The following is a 21,192-nucleotide window of genomic DNA, read 5'->3' on the forward strand; positions in this document are numbered from 1 at the left end:
TTGTTTGTTCTTTATATGTCTCTTTTAGGTAGCTTGCTGTCTTTAGAAGAATCACTGTTGTTACTGCTCTGGTTGGAATTGTTTGGCAGGCTTGCCATTTCTCTAGGTTCCCCTGAAGCTGGCTCTGAAGGAGCTCATTTACATGATGAATGGCTACCTGATACTGTTGGTGACTCATTCCCAGGCCGATGCAGCTTATCTGAACTGTTACATTAAGTTAATAGGACCTCTAGACTCATGGGTATGTCATACTAGGCTGGGATGGGTTCTGTTTGCTTATTCTGATCACAGCATGTACAAGACACAGATGAGTGTTCATTTATATAAACTTTTGACTTCTGAACATCTTATTTACTGCTTTTCTTGTAGGGAGTCCCCAGCAATCCACATAGGTGAAACTGGGAGATGGCTAGAAGATTGTTTTAGGAAGCCAGTTTGAACAATTAAAATCAAAGACCTTCCAAAGGTTGCTATGGAACACTTCGCATCCCTTGATTATAACCACACTGATGTTTCTTTTTGTGTTATTTCACAGAGCTTCAACGAAAAACAGAAGAGGCTAAACTTATTCTCAGTCTAAGATTACATATTTCTCCAGGTCTTAATAGACCGAGTAACTTTTTAATCTCTCTTCTCAAACAGCAGTATTTTCACACCTACTCTCACCTTTTCTCTCTTCATCTGCCTTGGTTTTGTTCCCTCCTTTCCCTTCTTATATATGTTGCTTGCTTACACCTTTTCAGCTGCACACCTGATGAAAGCTATACAGCCAAAATGTTGGGTCTTTAACCTTCTTTCCTTTTCAGTGTGAAAGTAACCATTGAAGTTGACTGTTTGTTTGGATGAACTTGGTCAGCAAACAAAGATGTCCGAGCACTACTGAAGAAGATTTATGTATGATCCAGAGTGTGACAACTCTTCTACAGATTTTAATTATTCAGTTACAGTGCATCCGGAAAGTATTCATAACGTATCACTTTTTCCACATTTTGTTATGTTACAGCCTTATTCCAAAATGGATTAAATTCATTTTTGTCCTCAGAATTCTACACACAACACCCCATAATGACAATGTGAAAAAGTTTACTTGAGGTTTTTGCAAATTTATTAAAAATAAAAAAACTGAGAAATCATATGTACATAAGTATTCACAGCCTTTGCTCAATACGTTGTTGATGCACCTTTGGCAGCAATTACAGCCTCAAGTCTTTTTGAATATGATGCCACAAGCTTGGCACACCTATCCTTGGCCAGTTTCGCCCATTCCTCTTTGCAGCACCTCTCAAACTCCATCAGGTTGGATGGGAAGCGTCGGTGCACAGCCATTTTAAGATCTCTCCAGAGATGTTCAATCAGATTCAAGTCTGGGCTCTGGCTGGGCCACTCAAGGACATTCACAGAGTTGTCCTGAAGCCACACCTTTGATATCTTGGCTGTGTGCTTAGGGTCGTTGTCCTGCTGAAAGATGAACCGTCGCCCCAGTCTGAGGTCAAGAGCGCTCTGGAGCAGGTTTTCATCCAGGATGTCTCTGTACATTGCTGCAGTCATCTTTCCTTTTATCCTGACTAGTCTCCCAGTCCCTGCCACTGAAAAACATCCCCACAGCATGATGCTGCCACCACAATGCTTCACTGTAGGGATGGTATTGGCCTGGTGATGAGTGGTGCCTGGTTTCCTCCAAACGTGACGCCTGGCATTCACACCAAAGAGTTCAATCTTTGTCTCATTAGACCAGAGAATTTTCTTTCTCATGGTCTGAGAGTCCTTCAGGTGCCTTTTGGCAAACTCCAGGTGGGCTGCCATGTGCCTTTACTAAGGAGTGGCTTCTGTCTGGCCACTCTACCATACAGGCCTGATTGGTGGACTGCTGCAGCGATGGTTGTCCTTTTGGAAGGTTCTCCTCTCTCCACAGAGAACCTCTGACAGAGTGACCATCGGGTTCTTGGTCACCTCCCTGACTAAGGCCTTTCTCCCCCAATCGCTCAGTTTAGATGGCCGGCCAGCTCTAGGAAGAGTCCTGGTGGTTTCGAACTTCTTCCAGTTATGGATGATGGAGGCCACTGTGCTCATTGGGACCTTCAAAGCAGCAGAATTTTTTCTGTAACCTTCCCCAGATTTGTGCCTCGAGACAATCCTGTCTCGGAGGTCTACAGAGAATTCCTTTGATTTCATGCTTGGTTTGTGCTCTGACATGAACTGTCAACTGTGGGACCTTATATAGACAGGTGTGTGCCTTTCCAAATCATGTCCAATCAACTGAATTTACCACAGGTGGACTCCAATTAAGCTGCAGAAACATCTCAAGGATGATCAGGGGAAACAGGATGCACCTGAGCTCAATTTTGAGCTTCATGGCAAAGGCTGTGAATACTTATGTACATGTGCTTTCTCAATTTTTTTTATTTTTAATAAATTTGCAAAAACCTCAAGTAAACTTTTTCACATTGTCATTATGGGGTGTTGTGTGTAGAATTCTGAGGAAAAAAAATGAATTTAATCCATTTTGGAATAAGGCTGTAACATAACAAAATGTGGAAAAAGTGATGCGCTGTGAATACTTTCCGGATGCACTGTATCTTCTAAAAGTGTGCTGGGCATTGCTTCTGCACTCCTCCACTGGATGGGCAAAACAGCCTCCCCATATTTGAAACACTTCTACTATACTTTTTCCCCTTAACCCTTAATATACAAGATGGTCAGTCGCTATTGGCAAGTCGCAGGCGGTTTGTGGAGACACTATGCAAAAGCAGAGCATCAAGAAGTTTAAAAATGAAGAGAAAGGGGTTTTATGATTGAGATTGATTTTACATGGGGGTAGGTTTTTTTAACCAAATTAGGCCTTTGTGGTTAAGCACACCACATTTCAAAATGAGTGGAAAGAACTGAATTAAAACATTTTTGGGCAACTTTTGAAGTTTCCACTGGGTAAGTAAGGTTTCTTTCTGTCGGTCCATCCTTTCATATTTCTACGTACTTATTCCAGTTCAGGGTTTGACAGTCTATGAGGACGAAATCGGGCGCTTGGCATTTTATAATGGGGAGACCGCTTTAATTACCTGTGTGAAAAGTGCTACTACTGGAGACGTGGGAGAATACATGGAAGGAAATTCTCAACTGACGCTGTGCTTCTTGCTACTGAGTTACTGCCTCTTTAACGTGCGCGAGGCTGGCGGGCGTGTACTTTGTTGCTCTGTACTCGAGAGAGAGAGCCTCATCATGTAAAGACGTTTGTCCCTTCTCGCTATCCGTATGGAACTAGACCTGTGCTGGGCTCTCTAAGATGGAAAACGATACGACTGTCCGAAGAATCAGGGGAGCTGCAGTGGACCCTGGAGTCGATAGCGACTCCCGTTCGCATGAGGACGAAGACCACAGACCAAGACGAAATGGACCGTGGAGCATACAACGCAAGAACGAACGTGTTTTGGAAGAGAGCAGCGTGCTGGCGTGCCTGCTTGTCTTCCTATTCATTCTGTGGTGTCTCATCCACTTCTCCGTCAGACAGTTGATCGTCGGGAGCTCCACTGGGGAATTCAATGCGGGCAGGGCCAGGTGTGTGCGCGGATGCCGCCTTTTGCTTGGGGTATTGGGGTACCGTTTTATTCTGGGGCTCATTTCTATGGATGCCATTGAACTGGTGATCTAATTACTTAAACAGGACAGGCAGATCGTTATTTATCACGCATCTGTGAGTAAAACTGCGTTTATTTGTCTCATACATCCATATATAAATAAATCTATAAAATGCTAATTTCAGAACAAGTCTTGATCCGTAACCGCGTAACCATTTCTAATCAATTTGTAAGAGCCCTCCTCTGATTGGTGTTAGGCTTTGTTTATGCTAGCTTCCGGGATTCTGTTTAGCGTGCTGATTGGTTAGTTTCTTAACTGAACCTGCTTTATGATTGGTTTAGGTTTAGGGTGTCCCGAGCGGCCACCTAACATGTAAAAGTTGCCAAACCGTTTTTTGTGAATAAGGTGGTGTGCTTTACAAACCTTGCGACAAGGTGAAAGTTGTACGATTAGAATAAAGATCAAATTTCATACGGAAATGATTTACTATAGGAGGCCACTGTTTTGTGTTCGTAAATATAATAGACATGGTTTTCGATCGTTCTTTATTTCCGTCATGTGTAAATTAATTAATCAAATAAATAAAAAGTATATTTTTACTTCAATTGCTTTTTGATTTTCACTACTCTCTAGGTCTTTCCGTCTTTTTGGACCCTTTAGTTCTTGGTATTTGCCATTTACTGACTTCGCAGTTTAGTCAAGGTCATTGACGAGGTCTCCGTTTTCAGTGCGCGTATTTTTCCTTTTTACCGCCAGTAGACAGGTGTATGCAGAATTTACTAATTAACCATAGAGCAGGTCCCTTTTTAAATTAGTGAAAGGCCAAAAGGATCACCCGAGGATAAAATACAATTGCTTATTACTGCCGTTTATAAACCTGTATCTCGACGATTGCCACGAATAACCTTGCAGCAAAAAACATTAATAGAGTGAACACAGTACAAAAAATACCTTGGTCAAGTTATATACTAGATGATACTGAATACAAATCATATCAAAATAAAGCAAAACATTCATAAGGAAATAAAAGGAATGAGCTAAACGTTACCGATTTCCCCTAGCACAATCTGACATCATGTTCATCACTCAGGATTAAAATACAAAATATCAATGGGCACAAAACGATATTTAAAAGCTGAATTTAAAGCCACATTTACTGGTAATCCGAGAAACCATTATACTAAAAACAAAAATACAAACAGTATAAAAGTAATAGCATAAAGGGAGAAATGTGTGTGTCAACTACATAACAAATAAAAAGAACTCCTTTTACAATTCTTTCAATTCCTTCAAGCTCTTCCTAACAGGTATCATCCATCAGTCAATCAAGATTCTATCTTACTAAATGACCAGGCAGCAAACTCTATGTCCTTTCCAATACCAGCTGGTCTTATACTACTCCGTAATTGTGAACAGTTAGTCTCTCCTAAATCTAACTAGGTCCCACCTGTAACATATGGATGTAATTCCTAAACACAGTTCTGTAAATAGTATTTTAAAACACAAGCCGAGAATGGTGGTAAACATTGGATTCCTTGTACAAGGAATTCATTTATTTTGTACTTTGCAGACAACAATGACCATTTTGCTGTATGTAAATGGTATAAGAATGTATAAACATGATAATGCTGGTATGTTTAAATTATGCATCTTATCTTTGGAGGTTTGACCTGGAAAAAGTAAATTAAGTATGATAAATAGCAGCACACACATTCCTAGTTTATTTTAAATTTTATATCTGGGTTTGGAAATCTTTCATTTCTTAACTACTGCTTTTCTGTAAGGTCAGTATTTGGTTCATGAGTAAGGTTTGGTACTTGTTCATGTCTGCTTGTCTTTCCACATGGTTTGCACTGTCTTATTTACATTCTTTCAGTTTATCCCTTCCCAATACTAAAATCAGGCTTTAAAAACCTAATGTGAGAAAAGGTATGTCAAGTGAAATAACAATGGTATTTTGAAAAGCGTTTTTTTGCATGTCTGTTTGTTGAACAGTAAATGACAACATTCCTTAAATTGCCACATTAAAATTCTTTTTCAAGAATGTCATATGAGCATTAGACTTTGCAGACACATCTGATTTCAACCCCCAACTGCTCATTGGACATCTTTATCGGACTGTTTACCTTCTTCTGCCTGTGGGCTTGCAGTGTGACATGATGGTTAAGGCTTTGGACTTGAAACACTTAGATTGTGGGTTCAAATCTCTGCAATAACACTGTGTGACCCTGAGCAACTCAGTTCACCTGCCTGTGCTCCAACTGGACAAACAAAAGTACAATTGAATCTCAAATGTTGTAAGTCGTTTTAGATAAAGGCGTCAGCCAAATAATAATAATAATGTCCACAGCTTTACAACAGACATATGTACATTTTTGCAAAAGTTTTTCTATCTGGAAAAAGTCCAACATTAAAAGCACACTCATTGCTAACATTTTTTTAATAAACTGAAACCATTCTTCCCAATCAGCCATGATTGTTCAACAGAGACACCCATGCTGACCATTACTAATCAGCACAGACTTACCCTAGGAGACTCTCTGAGGTTTGTCACAGAGCTTCATCATTTACTTCTTGAACATGTTTCATTTCTAAGTCACCCGACTATGTCATTTACAGGAAACATGCATTTTCCACACTGAAAGTAGCAGCCTGCATACATTTTTAAAATGGACAATGTTTAATAAGCAAGTTAGACATAAGTGCATTTAGTAATTACATTTATTATAAAGACCTACCAAGCAAGGTGTGAGCACTCTACAGAGTTCGTGTCCTGGCCTGTTTATTTAAGTCGTGGGTTTAATACATTTTAGCAACAGTTACCTACTCAAGGTATGCCAAACACTTGATAAGAATGGGCACCCTGATAAGCAACATTCAATTTGCTGTTTGGGGATTAAGTAACAAACCAGCTTTCAACAGCTGATACAATGAAATAAAAATATTTCTATCAAATAACACTGAGGAAGGTTTTAGGTTTTAGTGCAAACTAAAGATTAAAAAATACAAATCTTATCCATAAAAATGTATACCAACTATTGAAAATGGGTTGATAAGGAAGATGAAGCTGTTAATAATTAGCATGTGGGAGATCTGTTGAATGTGCAGGGTTATACAAGCACTTTACCTAAATGGATGGCTGGAAAGTTTTAGTTTAAATCATTATATATATATATATATATATATATATATATATATATATATATATATATATATATATATATATATATATATAATATATTAGTCATGGCATTCGTAGTCTGAATCACAGTCTGATTGTATGGGTGGTTACCTAGCAGGTAACGCTTGTGGTTGGTCTGCAAGCCGGCAAACATCCGTCACGGTGCCCTCTTTCAGTTGCGAGAAGCACATCATAGAATGTTGCAAAGTTTTTACTGTCAAATAATGCAAAGAGTACGCGACACGTGTTTCGCCCTAATTCTGGGCTCATCAGGTGTACACACTCTACTGCACCCCCTTCTCGGGGAATCGAACCTCGGACGGCAGCGTTAGAGGCAAAGCCCCTTATGTTGAGCCACGGTGTGTGGTTCGTTTATTTGACAGCATGTACAGTGGGGCAAAAAAGTATTTAGTCAGCCACCAATTGTGCAAGTTCTCCCACTTAAAAAGATGAGAGAAGCCTGTAATTTTCATCATAGGTATACCTCAACTATGAGAGACAAAATGAGAAAAAAAATCCAGAAAATCACATTGTCTGATTTTTAAAGAATTTATTTGCAAATTATGGTGGAAAATAAGTATTTGGTCACCTACAAACAAGCAAGATTTCTGGCTATCACAGTCCTGTAACTTCTTCTGTAAGAGGCTCCTCTGTCCTCCACTCGTTACCTGTATTAATGGCACCTGTTTGAACTTGTTATCAATATAAAAGACACCTGTCAACAACCTCAAACAGTCACACTCCAAACTCCACTATGGCCAAGACCAAAGAGCTGTCAAAGGACACCAGACACAAAATTGTAGACCTGCACCAGGCTGGGAAGACTGAATCTGCAATAGGTAAGCAGCTTGGTGTGAAGAAATCAACTGTGGGAGCAATTATTAGAAAATGGAAGACATACAAGACCACTGATAATCTGCCTCGATCTGGGGCTCCACGCAAGATCTCACCCCGTGGGGTTAAAATGATCACAAGAACGGTGAGCAAAAATCCCAGAACCACACGGGGGGGACCTAGTGAATGACCTGCAGAGAGCTGGGACCAAAGTAACAAAGGCTACCATCAGTAACACACTACGCCGCCAGGGACTCCAATCCTGCAGTGCCAGATGTGTCCCCATGCATAAGCCAGTACATGTGCAGGCCCGTCTGAAGTTTGCTAGAGAGCATTTGGATGATCCAGAAGAGGACTGGGAGAATGTCATATGGTCAGATGAAAAAACTACTCATCGTGTTTGGAGGAGAAAGAATGCTGAGTTGCATCCAAAGAACACCATACCTACTGTAAAGCATGGGGGTGGAAATATCATGCTTTGGGGCTTTTTTTCTGCAAAGGGACCAGGACAACTAATCCGTGTAAAGGAAAGAATGAATGGGGCCATGTATCGTCAGATTTTGAGTGAAAACCTCCTTCCATCAGGAAGGGCATTGAAGATGAAACATGGCTGGGTCTTTTAGCATGACAATGATCCCAAACACACTGCCCGGGTAACGAAGGAGTGACTTCGTAAGAAGCATTTCAAGGTCCTGGAGTGGCCTAGCCAGAGTCCAGATCTCAACCCCATAGAAAATCTTTGGAGGGAGTTGAAAGTCCGTGTTGCCCAGAGACAGCCCCAAAACATCACTGCTCTAGAGGAGATCTGCATGGAGGAATGGGCCAAAATACCAGCAACGGTGTGTGAAAACCTTGTGAAGACTTACAGAAAACGTTTGACCTCTGTCATTGCCAACAAAGGGTATATAACAAAGTATTGAGATGAACTTTTGTTATTGACCAAATTCTTTTTTTCTACCATAATTTGCAAACAAATTCTTCAAAAATCAGACAATGTGATTTTCTGGATTTTTTTATTCTCATTTTGTCTCTCATAGTTGAGGTATACCTATGGTGAAAATTACAGGCTTCTCTCATCTTTTTAAGTGGGAGAACTTGCACAATTGGTGGCTGACTAAATACTTTTTTGCCCCACTGTAGATTGGGGTAATTACATTCATGCAGTGAGTGTGTACGCCTGATGAGCCCAGAATTAGGGCGAAACACGTGTCGCGTACTCTTTGCATTATTTGACAGTAAAAATTTTGCAACATTCTATGATGTGCTTCTCGCAACTGAAAGAGGGCACCGTGGCGGATGTTTGCCAGCTTGCAGACCAACCACAAGCGTTACCTGCTAGGTAACCACCCATACAATCAGATTGTGATTCAGACTACGAATGCCATGAAAATATATATATATTATATTAATATAGATAGATAGATACATTATACATGTTGAAGCACATTTTAGTTTAGAAATTGAATATTTTTTTATTCATGTCAGCTGCAGTCTATTACTTTAGATAACATTCAGCCATTGAATACCCAGGCTTCCACTAGTTCTTGTACTCGCACTACTTTTGTTTTAATAATTAAATCGCATGCACAAATACACATACAGTATAAATCTTGCCCTGTTTATTCCCTCCAAGCACATACCTTGTGTCTGCTTCTGTTTCCTGCAAGTCCAACCCAGACTACGATACATAAATATGAGAATATTTTCTTGTAGCATATCATCTAATGAAAAATATTAGCATTCTATAAACAATTTCCTGATTTTTTTTTTTTTTTTTTTACTTGAAAAGATATTTTTATGCCTTATATCATTTTATTATACATAGTGTTGATGTTCCTTTTCATTTACTGTTTTTTTACAGGAAACATCTTGTGACCATTACAGCATTCGGACCCAGGCCTGTTGGGAGTCCACAAAATGAAATCTTAACAGTGAACTATCTCCTCAGCCAAATCGAGATGATCAAAGATAAAAGTAATCAAAACGTGCACACGATTACAGTGGATGTGCAAAAGCCAACGGGATCCTTCAGTATTGACTTTCTCGGTGGATTTACTAGTTATTATGATAAAGTCACAAATGTTGCTGTCAAGCTGGAGCCACAAGGAGGAGCCAAACATGCATTGCTGGCAAACTGTCATTTTGATTCTGTGGCAAACAGCCCAGGTATCCAATTGTCCTTTCTGTCATTGAGTGATGGGTATAAAAAGGTCTGGCACATGTAGGGATTTTTTTGTGTGGGGCTATCCATTGTGTTCATTTCTTTATGTGTCCCATGAGAATAGACTGGATTTGCTGACATCTGAGTATTGGATTAGAATGAGGCAGTTATTTATCTTTTTTTAGTTTTCAGTTTGCTAGTATTGTTAGCAGTGGTGTCAATTCCTAGATGTTTCCATGCCAGAGAGTGTGACAGAGAGAAAGAATCCTCTGGCATGTCCCGAGTTCTCTCCCAGGAGGTCCATGCCTGGTACACCCTCCAGTGAGAGTTGCCCAGTAGGCTTTCTAACTACATGCCCAAATAACTTCAGCTGGCATGTCCTGTTCTGGATAAGCAGTAGTTTTAATCCATTTCAGGCTTGTGGGGGGTCAGAGCCTATTCAGGCAGCAAAGAGTGCAAGGGAAGATCTAATGATGGAATGAACAATATGCTGCATACTGACCTACATTACATTTTACTGCATTGCTGCACTTTGGAAACTGAATATTTGAAAGAACCATCCACCAATTAATATAACAGTCAGTCACGTGTGTTTTAAAGCGATTGTGTGGTCTAGTTTATTAGGCAATTTTTTTCATCTTGTAATCTTTCACTTAAGACAGATCACTTGTTGTACTATTAGACTTTTCACTGTGATCATGAGTTCTGCATCACTTAGAAGGTTTTAATTGATGCAAGTTTTAGGGGCATTTTAAAAATAACTATAAATTTATGTAACATATATACATTGGTGTTTTATAAAATAAATAAAAAACATTAGAAACATTTATTTAAAAAGATCTTGAAATTAATATGTGCTGATAAACCGTTCCACATTAGTTTGTCCATGCAGTCTTAAATTTGTCACATTTATTCTAATTAGTGTAAGACTGTGTTAGAAGAATTGCTAACTATGGTCCACTAATTAATCAATCCATTATCTTGTTATTTAATTTATTTGTGTTTATTTAGGTGCTTGCGATGATGCCGTCAGTTGCTCAGTTATGCTTGAAGTTCTTCGTTCTCTGTCTAGCCTGTCTACCCCACTAAAGCACGGCATTATATTTCTTTTCAATGGAGCAGAAGAAAATATACTGCAGGTAAAAGAAACTTTGAAAATATTTCAAGCAAATCCAGTGTTAAAGGGAAAGGATACATGACAGAAAGTCAAACGGAATCACTATAGACCAACTTGAAAAATGGTGTGTGCCTTCTTTACTGTTTGATCTGCACATGTCCTTAGGGGTTTGTTGCATGAAGAAGAATTTAAGGATGTGATTAGTGTTCTCACTTTATTGCATGCAACCAATGCTACTCAAAGTGTTTTTTTTCCCCATTCATGACATAAATGTACACATTCTGTAATTCTCATGTATTCAAAGCCTTTGCTTTATGTACTGGCACTTTGGTTCAGACATACAGTAATACCTTGTAAAGTACTTCACATGAACAGTCCTATATATGTTTTTTTCTATTCAGAAAATTCACAATTTTGATAAAGTTTGTAAACCCTATGTAATTCTCTGATGTCATCTTAACTGAAGACAACATAATAGAAAAATACAATATGATCAAAGAAATGGCAAACAGAACATTTTACATTAGCAGTTATTCACTGAACCTATTGTTTAAATCTTCAATGTCAAGACGTTGAATTTGAATAGAACACATATTTATTAATGTGTGGAACCTCATTTACAATAATAACCTGCTCCTATTTCCTCTAGCTTTTGATCAGATCTATGAAGCATTTTTGGAATTATTTTGTTCCTTTCATGTTTAGTTCCAGGAATTCTTTAAATCTCTCTGCATCTTCATCTGCCCCTCAGCATGTCATTTAAGTATCACAATTTCCCTACTTTCTCCAAAACTCAGTTCTGATATTTAAATTCACATGTCATCCCTCTCATACACACCTTCCATAAAGGTCACAATTGCTACTTGCAGATTACACTTTACACAATCATATGTTATATGTTGCCACACATTGAATTGTGTTTCTCCCAACTTCTCTACTGTATCTTCTTTTCCACAGCTTCACTTACTCTTTATTTATTGAGGTTCATTTATTTATTCCATTATTTACTATAATTATTTAAACAGGATGTTGGGAAGATGTGCCAAAGTAAAATTTTGTGTTTGCTATTTGGTTCACTTTACTATTTTATCAATTTCTGTGACGTAGATAAAACTCATATTTTAATTAACCATTCATGTAGACATCCAGAAAATTCCAAGGCTTTCATATGCTTATTCTCACAACTGCATTTGAAAAGGTTTAAGTCCTAGCAAGTGACACAATATTTCTTAGCGGTACTAACTTAACCAGCAAATCCATATTCTCAGTGTCTGAAGACAGTAGTGATACTTTGAAAATAATCTGTGCAGACATACAGTATGATCCAAATGAAAGCAGGTGACACAGAGTACTATGTTTTTTTTAGTACAGAATTTGATCTTTTCAACTTTTTTTTTTTATTCTAGGCCAGTCATGGATTCATTACACAACATCCTTGGGCAAAGCTTGTTCGGGCCTTCATCAATCTGGAGGCTGCTGGTGTTGGAGGGAAGGAGATTGTTTTTCAAACAGGTAACCAGATGTTGAAGTCTCCGTATAGATAATACAAAAATGTGTTCATATTGCTGGAAAGTGCTAATGCAAAGTAGCAGTCTTGGGTTTACTATTTTTAAATACTTTTTACATTAGATTTATAAGTATACAGTATGTATGCACTTTTAATTAATGTTCAACCTAAGACTATGCAGCGTAACAACAATATTCCACAATAGGTCTGCATTGTATTTTTATTAATTCATTTATCAACACTTGGAGAGATGCATTAGGGGTAGCTCTCATTTTCAAAGCTTAAAACAGGACTGCCATTTTTGGAACTCCTTTGGATTAAATAATTAAGTCTGTGTAAAAGTTGCCCATTTTTATATATTGAGAATGATAAGAATGATAATTCTGGAACCAGCTGCTAGCTATGGAGTCAAAAACCAATAAATGAAAGTAATTTTAGAAGTATACTAAAAATCATTATTAACAAGGAATGCAATTATACATCTCTGCATATACATAAAAAATGGCTGGCTTTGGATTACAAAAAGTTGACAATATGAGATGTGCCATTTATTTTTGAAGAAACAAGGATCATTTTTTAAAAAATGGTTAATATGCCTCTTCATTCTGGCTCTTGGAAACGCCTGGAGAGGCTGGTTCTGGTGTTAACTATTTTTTGTAATTGGATTCTAATTCTGACGTTAAGCTTAACTTTTGTAGTCTATGTGCTTATCTATAATACATGAGTAGATTTGTATTTTCCCCACTATTCTTCTGTTCATGGTGCTGTAAAACAAAAGTAGTTGCTTCCTTCCCAATATCCTCGATTTTTGTACATTTGTCACAATGAATGCCTTCAGACCATTTGACAAAATGTAATATCAGACAAGAGACCCCGACCAATCCTATAATGCTGCATCTAAACTGATACTTATAATAGATATTCAACACCTGTGTGAAAAGGTAATCCCTTAGTTACGTATTCAAAAAGCTGACCAAAAAAGTTAATCGATAATTAGACTCCGCAGATGAAACACAGGCAGCCTTTTTGAATCTAAACCTCACTAGTGAGTTGACATTTTGCATGACACACACAAAAACAACAACAAAAACATAAGCAAAAACAGAGAGCTGGATTTTTAACAGATTTTTAACTGACACAAGAAAGCATGAGCATGTTACCCCGATTTTGGCTTCCCTTCACTGGCTTCAAATTCGTTTTTGAATCCATTTTAAGATCCTTGTATTTGTTTTTAAATCTTATAATGGTTTTGTCCTTCTTTAATTGTCAGAACTGCAGCACCCTTACGTACCATCTCACTCTCTCAGGTCAGCAGACCAGATGCTTTTACATGTTTCCAAGGCACGATGCAAACTCCGAGGTGATCGAACTTTTTCAGTTGCAGCCCCAAAACTCTGGAACGATTTGCCGTTCCACGTTAGGCAGGCTCCTTCGCTAGCTGCCTTTAAATCCTATTTAAAAACACATTTTTACTCTCTGGCTTTTAACCCAGTATGATATGTTGGCTATCTGTATACGTTTTATTAAGAATCTCCTCAGTTCTTATGTGTTTGTGTTCCTCAACAGTTCTGTGAAAGACTAACATCAAATTATAAGAAACATTTATTATTATTTTTGGTAAAGGTGCTTCAACCAATTCTTGTAACCATGGGGGTAATTACTTTTTCACAGGGTTGGTATGGGTGCTGGATAACTTTGTTGCCTGAATAAATAATGTAATGTTTGAAAAAGTTTGTGTTCATGTAGGTTTCTTTTCTCCAATATTGTGTTTTATAGTGAGGTCTGAGGCCATTTGTTATGTAAAATATGCAAAAACATCATATTACTTTTTCACAACATTATATTTCTTTAAAAAAAATGGAGAGCCTTCCCATTTCTAAAAATGTGCACAAATAAGGATGTAACATTTTACAACTTCTGTGGTTCTGTATGAACCTCAGCTTTTAGTTTGTTTTGCGTCTCTGTTCTCTCTCTCTGTTCACAACAAGAAAACCAATAGTTAAATTAACTGCTGAGGAGAAAACAGTTCTTTACAATTCACATTTTGAACAAAAATGCGAGGAACTGTTAACACTTCTAATTGCATTTAAGGAGTTTCTCAATAAACAAACATTTTAAAGAAGAATAAAGTCCCTGGTTTGTGGATTTATAGCTCGATTAGCTTCTTTATCTTCATCTTTATCTTTTTCCACACCTAAGTGGAGTCAAGGTGTATGATCAATCTTCTCCACTCAGCTCGGTCATTCACCTCCTCCACAGTCAAGCTCTTTTCCTTCAGATCTTCTTTTACTTTATCCATCCACCTCCACTTTGGCCTCCCATCGTATTCTCTTGCCCTCTATTTGCATTCCCATCACTCTTTTCCCCACGTACTTATTGTCTCCCCTTATCACATTTTCATACCACTTGAACCAAACTTAATGTATTTTCTTAGAAATCACCCACTTTTATTGTACCTCTGATTGTCTAATTTTTTATTCTGCCCTTCTTTGTAACTTCCAACATCCATCATGACATTCATACATGATTTGTGGTCTCACCATGGTTTTAAAAACCTTACCTTTAACCCCTGCCTTATTTCTACGATCACACAGTATTTGTGATACCTTCTTCCATCTGTCCATCCACACTGCACTCTGTGGGTTATCTCTGTATTCAGTTCTCCATCTTTGGTTACCACTGATCCTAGGCTTTTAAATTTACCCACTCTTTTCAATAGTTCTCCTTTCAAGCTAACTTCTTACGTGCTTTCTTTTTGTGATCAATTTTTTTTTTTTTTTTTTTTTTATATAAAGTACAGCAAGCACAAAAATCACATTAAGAAATCGCTGAAAAAAAGAACCGATTGTACCCATATAAAGCAACAACACCACCCTCCCACAGCACCCGAATGCTGAAATGATCCCTTAAAAAAGGGTTAAGTATACGATTAAAACAATCAGAGCCTGTGCAGAACAGCGAGAGAGGCCAAACAGTAACAGTGAGCTCTAGGGGAGAACATTTTTTTTAAAAAAAGGGAAAACTAAGGATTAAAGCATTTTAATCTTAATCAAAATTAAACCTCAAGCATTCTGCCATCTTCCTATTTACTGTATCTTCAATCCTCAATCTTCCAAAGCTCTTTCTCCTTTCTTTCAACTTCCTCTCCACTTATTTCTTTCTGATGCTACACAACACAATGTAATCTGCAAGAAGCCTGCATCAGGAGGATTGTGTTTTTTATATCCCATGAGTCAACACATCTATAACCAGCTCAAGGAAGTAAGGGTTTGAAAAGACCTCTGGCACAGACCTACTCTAGTTGGGATTTTATCTGTTAGCCAACACTGGTTCTAACCTGGGTCCTCACTCCCTCATATCCTGGACAATATTAACATACTTCTCTGGTAGTCGTGCAACTGCAGATCACTTGACATGGCACCCTATCATAAATTTTCTGCAATTCAATAAATACCATATGCAAGTCTTTTCTGTTTTTCTCAATACTTTTCTACGATCTGTATCTGTAAAAACTATATCAGCTGTTCCTCTGCCTGGCATAAAATCAAATTGATCCTCCCCTATGGTGGTTTCTTCCTTGAGCATTCTCTCTATAGTGATTTCACGGATTTTCATGGTGTGTGACATCAGCTTTATCTCTCTGTAATCCTGACTAACTCCTTTCTCCTGGTAAGTGGGTACAATCACACTGCTCTTCCACTCTTGTTCATGGATCTTCTCACCTGTCCTGTTGCATTTCCATTTTTCATTCTTTTCAGTGCCTCCTTTACTTTCTCCCTTGTTGTCCATTTTGGTCCCCATCCCCAATTACTGCCCATTAATTTTTTCGTTCAACAGCTTTTCAAAGTACCCCTTCCATTTATTCTTGAACCTATAATGCTTGCTCAAGATCACACCTTGCTCATCTTTCATATGCTTTAACGGACTCCTTCCTGACCAGCAATAACTACATCTCTTGGCAAAATATAATCTGCAGATAAAATGACAGCAGGCATCTTTTGAAACGAATTTTCATCCATTTGTCTATTTTATGACTCTATTAATTACAACTCAGGTTTATATGTTCCAGTGTGTGTTTATAAATTTAAAAATACCCCACTGAATGAGGGCATAAGTTTGGACTAAGGGTGAAGCAAGAGGAGTTGGAAATGTCAAATCCAATAGAATTCATCAACCAAATGTTCAGCTCAGTTTTCCTAAAAATGCTTCTAGGATTGCAGGTACAAACTAAGGATACATCGATTTATTTTATTAATCAAGTTGAAAGCCAACACAATCAATACTAATGTAAGTTGTCACAGAAAACTAGAGATGCACCAATTGGGATTTTTTATGGCTAATTTTGATTTTCTCTTATAGAAAGTTTGATTTAAATAAATACATTTCCCAATTTCATAGCATTATGCCATCTACAAGCGTTCCATTGATTGTTTACCTTTTTATCTCTGATTAAAAGTGATTTTAAAAAGCTTTGATCGTTCTTTATTCAGCAGTTCCACCATGCATTGCTAATTTTGCTTCCCAAAGCACTGAATTCAAGCTCCTGAAATCCACATCATTTTATTTAAAAGTGTGTACATGATCTTGGTGCAATGACTCTCTCTAGTGTTACATATCGTTTATTTAAATCTAAGTTTTAAAAATAAAAATAGTAATGAGTAAAAAGTCAATACACAGAAGAGCTGAAAGTTTGGCATGCTGTAGAAATAACAGAAAATTAGGAAATGGATTAAACACACACACAGCATACCTGCTTGATTTATGTAATCAGACCTGTACACAATGAATGCATTTTCAGCTTTTAGAAATTTGATATTGGAGTACACAGAATCCTGTAGCTGCTAATGGGCAATAAAACATGCTGCGTAAAATGGAGTCTGTTTCTTTGTATTTGGATTTAAAGCAGGTTTGGAGAACATAGATTGTTCTCATAATTGAGATTATTGTATTACACAGTGTTTGTGTGTTTGTGATCCGTTTGCTTCATTTATTTAAAGATTAGTTTGTGTATTGTGGCTCACAATTGTAGGATTAATTCTTCTATCCGCTCTTTTGTCTAAACTGGTATACTTTATATCTACGACTTGACTGAAAATGCTGCATTACATACTTAAGGGCTATTAGCATGAATTAACTTAAGTAGACAGTAAAACAGATTTTTTGTATATAAAATGGGAAATATTTAGAGATCTTTTTATAAGCTTTAAAATTTGAAATGTAGAGATGGCCACTTTCACATAGATTTGTTTTCTTTGCTTTTTAGGTCCTGAAAACCCATGGCTTGTACAAGCATATGTTCGTGCAGCAAAACATCCATTTGCTTCCGTAATTGGCCAAGAAATCTTCCAGAGTGGAATTATCCCATCAGATACAGATTTCCGGATATATAGAGACTTTGGACACATTCCTGGTAGGCGACACTTTTAAGGTAGTAGTTACAATATTACAGCCGAATATGCAGGGCGTTTTGTGACTGACGTTGTAGGCATTACCTAATCTATGTCATAGGTATTGCAAGCTGCAGCTAGACCCTTCTCTCTTTTGCACTTATCCTCATGAAATACTGTATAAGGTATAGTCAATAACGTCTAAGACTGGCCACCATGTGGCACTTTTGCAGTGGCAAGCCATTAACACGTGTATGTGAAATTCAGTGCTATACAAACTTTATCTACTGTATATAGTGCCAAATGCTCTTCTTTTAAATATAGCTCTGAAAACCTTTTGGCCATTTCACATTGTAACTGTCAGAACTCCAGTTAGATCGAGTTAACTGTCGATTACATATCATAATCTAAATCAGGATAAATTGTAGGCAATATTCAACCCTGTCAGCCCAGGATGCAAGGCAGGAAATAGACTCACTCTGGGGCCAGTTTAGAGTTGCTTTTTAACCTACCACACACATCTTGGATGATATGACAGAAAGACAGGAGGGAAACATGAAAACTTCATACAGACAACAAATGGGTACAAGATTCAAATCCATGAAACTAAATTTATGAGGAAGCAGCACTATCGGTAACAACTGTACTACCATGCCACCTTTAACTTTGTCTAAATTATTTTTTTTTCCTTGTTTTCAGGAATAGATCTGGCTTTCATTGAAAATGGCTACATTTACCATACTAAGTATGATACACCTGACAGAATTTTGACAGAATCCATACAAAGAGCAGGTGAGCTAACTACATAACCTGAAAAAACAAATGTTAGTTTCATACTCTTTGAGAATTATGGCTTGACTAAAACATATTCTACTATATACATAATCATTTTTTGAACTGCTTATCCACTTTAGAACTATGAGGAGATAGTGTATTATTTTGAACAAGTATATATGTGCTGGATGTAAGGCTGGACTGAAGTACTTGTAAGTGCTTTAATTTTGTTTGTGTGTGTGTGTAAAACAGGTTACGGCAAACAGAAGACTGCTTAAAGGATGCATGAGGGGTTTCTGTTTCTATTTGTCTCAAATTACTGCATTTTGTTGTATTTATAATCTGTTGTCCTGGAAATTCCATACATAATGGTTACTAAGAGCAGATAGTTTGCTATTTATGTTACATTGTTGGCTTAAGATATAGAATTCCACTTTGATCCTTGATATATAAAAATTGCAATCATCAATAGCATTTTTGGACATTGTGTTTCTATTTATATTTTACTGATTACTCACCTGCAGGAGGAGCATGACAGTGAAATCTGATCCTGATATCTGAATATCACGTACTGGAGGAGTTCAACTTAGTTTAGTCCACCTTACACTTCACTACAACTAAGTTGGCTTTTTGTCCATAAAAAATAAAGATTACCACATACTACATGCTTGTGCTAGATTTCGACTGAAATGGTCATGTTATATTGCTGCCATATACATTATTGCTCCTTTACTAAATCTCTGTTTTTCAATTACAAAGCTCTAAGGTCTGGCACCACCGAATTACTACTGACTATGCTGTATAAGCCTGAAAATACACTTGAGTTTCTCAGAATAACTTCTTTCCTACAATGTATTTTTATGGCAAATGCTCATAAGCAGTTTGGGACCACTAGTTAAGGAAACTGACTTTAGGACCAGAACCTCCTTTGTGCAATCCCTTTTGACTGACATTTTGATCTTGACCAAGTCACTTCACTTGACTCTTATAGTAGAGTATTATATCATATTCCATATTATATATCATTCGCAAACCTATTTAATCCAGTTCAGAGACACAAGAGATGAGAGTCTACACCCACCCACACACACATAAATACACAACACCAGAGAATAAATGTAAATCAATGCATATTCTGGAAATGTATAGTGCCATAGGATGTTTTTTATTGTAGAAAGTTACTGCATAGAATAAAGGTGGTTCATTCAGCTTAGTGATTTTTCTAATAACATTAAAACAAAGGATAATTTGGCATCATTTTCCTTTTTTTTTTGCACTTTAAGGCTACTTGTATCTGTATTCTGAAACTGATGCTTTACTGACTTTTGTTATGTATTCTGACTAGATGTCTGAACATTTATAAGATCTACTGAGAGCATCTATATATCTTCTTGATCTTGCATTTGTTTTGGCTAATATTACCATGACTACCACCACTTGTGTTGTCCTTGTTGGGAGTTTTGGATTTTTAACCTATTTTGTAAAATTCCTTATTTTAATATTAAATAGTGAAAATAAAGGCTAAACTAAGCACAGATTACTTTACAATATTCAGAAGTGAATACACTTTTTTGCATATGATCAAGAGTGATTTGTACTTGGAGAAGCTGGTCTTTAAGCATTGCAAAACATGCATTGTTAAATAGCACACTTTACATTGAAGAGACTTCGAGCACTGTAAACATTTACTAATTTAATACAGTTAACACAAAAAACAAATTCTAATTTGTGTGATGTTTTAAATAGAAAAATCAAAGCTTTTGAATCTAGAGACAGACCGATCCTAGACTGGGCTCCAGACCATAACAGCAAGACTTGCACTCACACTCAAAATGACAAGGAAACCCCACATAGATCCACACTTCACACAGACAGAGGCCACAAGTGATATTTAAAACCAGGAGGCTGGATGCATAAGAAAGCATCACAAATCATCAAATTTGAATCTTACCATAAAAAGACAGTGTGCACTTTAGACTCATTGTAGATTCAATTTGAAAGTAAGCTTAAAAAATATCCAAGAAACACACACTAACCTCATTTGAAATCAGTGTTTTGTAATATCCTGAATCACCCAAAGATTAGTTTCAGTTGCTGGTTTAATGCCAATGTTGTATAAAATGCTGTCATCCATTTGTTTATTTTTGTTTCTACATCCTTGCAGGTGAAAATATTTTGGCTGTGCTTAAACTCCTTGCCACAACAAATGAGCTGTCAGACTCTGCACAGTACCAACATGGCAATGTGGTTTTCTTTGATCTACTGGGCTTTTTCATGGTAGCATATCCTGCACGTGTTGGCACCATCATCAATTACATTGTTGCTGTGGTGACTTTAATCTATCTGGGAAAGAAAATGTTACTTCCAAATGGTGAGTTCAAACTTCACCTTTTTATATATAAGCTATGATTAACGGGGAGACAGATTAATCATTTGAAGATAGAGATGGAAGATTGGGAGCCAAATGCATGAGCAGTCGGTACTTGCCTTTGCAAATTTTTCTTTGGATTTTACCTGTAATATTACACTTGTAAAAAAAAGCTTCTTCTGGAAAAACCAATAGTTCAGTTTGTTTTTCATGATAAACTTCTTTTGTTTTAATGAATACTTAAGAATGTTTTACCTGGAAAAAGAAATAAGCCATAAATAAGCAACAGT

General features: G+C 37.2%; 1 protein-coding gene across 2 annotated transcripts in view; it reads left to right on the forward strand.

Moving 5' to 3' along the window:
- Positions 1–3,041: 3,041 nt before the first annotated feature.
- LOC114654411 (endoplasmic reticulum metallopeptidase 1-like) overlaps positions 3,042–21,192 on the forward strand; it is a 32,788-nt gene continuing 14,637 nt past the window's right edge. The window contains exons 1-7 of one of the 2 annotated variants that reach the window (XM_028804956.2): positions 3,042–3,552; positions 9,450–9,754; positions 10,761–10,888; positions 12,273–12,378; positions 17,637–17,783; positions 18,460–18,552; positions 20,699–20,905. In XM_028804956.2, coding sequence (XP_028660789.2) covers positions 3,281–3,552; positions 9,450–9,754; positions 10,761–10,888; positions 12,273–12,378; positions 17,637–17,783; positions 18,460–18,552; positions 20,699–20,905 — 1,258 coding nt within the window. In that variant the 5' untranslated portion in view covers positions 3,042–3,280. Of the gene's footprint in view, positions 3,553–9,449; positions 9,755–10,760; positions 10,889–12,272; positions 12,379–17,636; positions 17,784–18,459; positions 18,553–20,698; positions 20,906–21,192 lie in introns of those variants that run through there. The other variant, XM_051930056.1, reaches the window with a different exon arrangement.

This window comes from Erpetoichthys calabaricus, chromosome 7, assembly GCF_900747795.2.
Source record: "Erpetoichthys calabaricus chromosome 7, fErpCal1.3, whole genome shotgun sequence".
In the NCBI taxonomy this organism is placed as follows: Eukaryota; Metazoa; Chordata; class Cladistia; order Polypteriformes; family Polypteridae; genus Erpetoichthys; species Erpetoichthys calabaricus.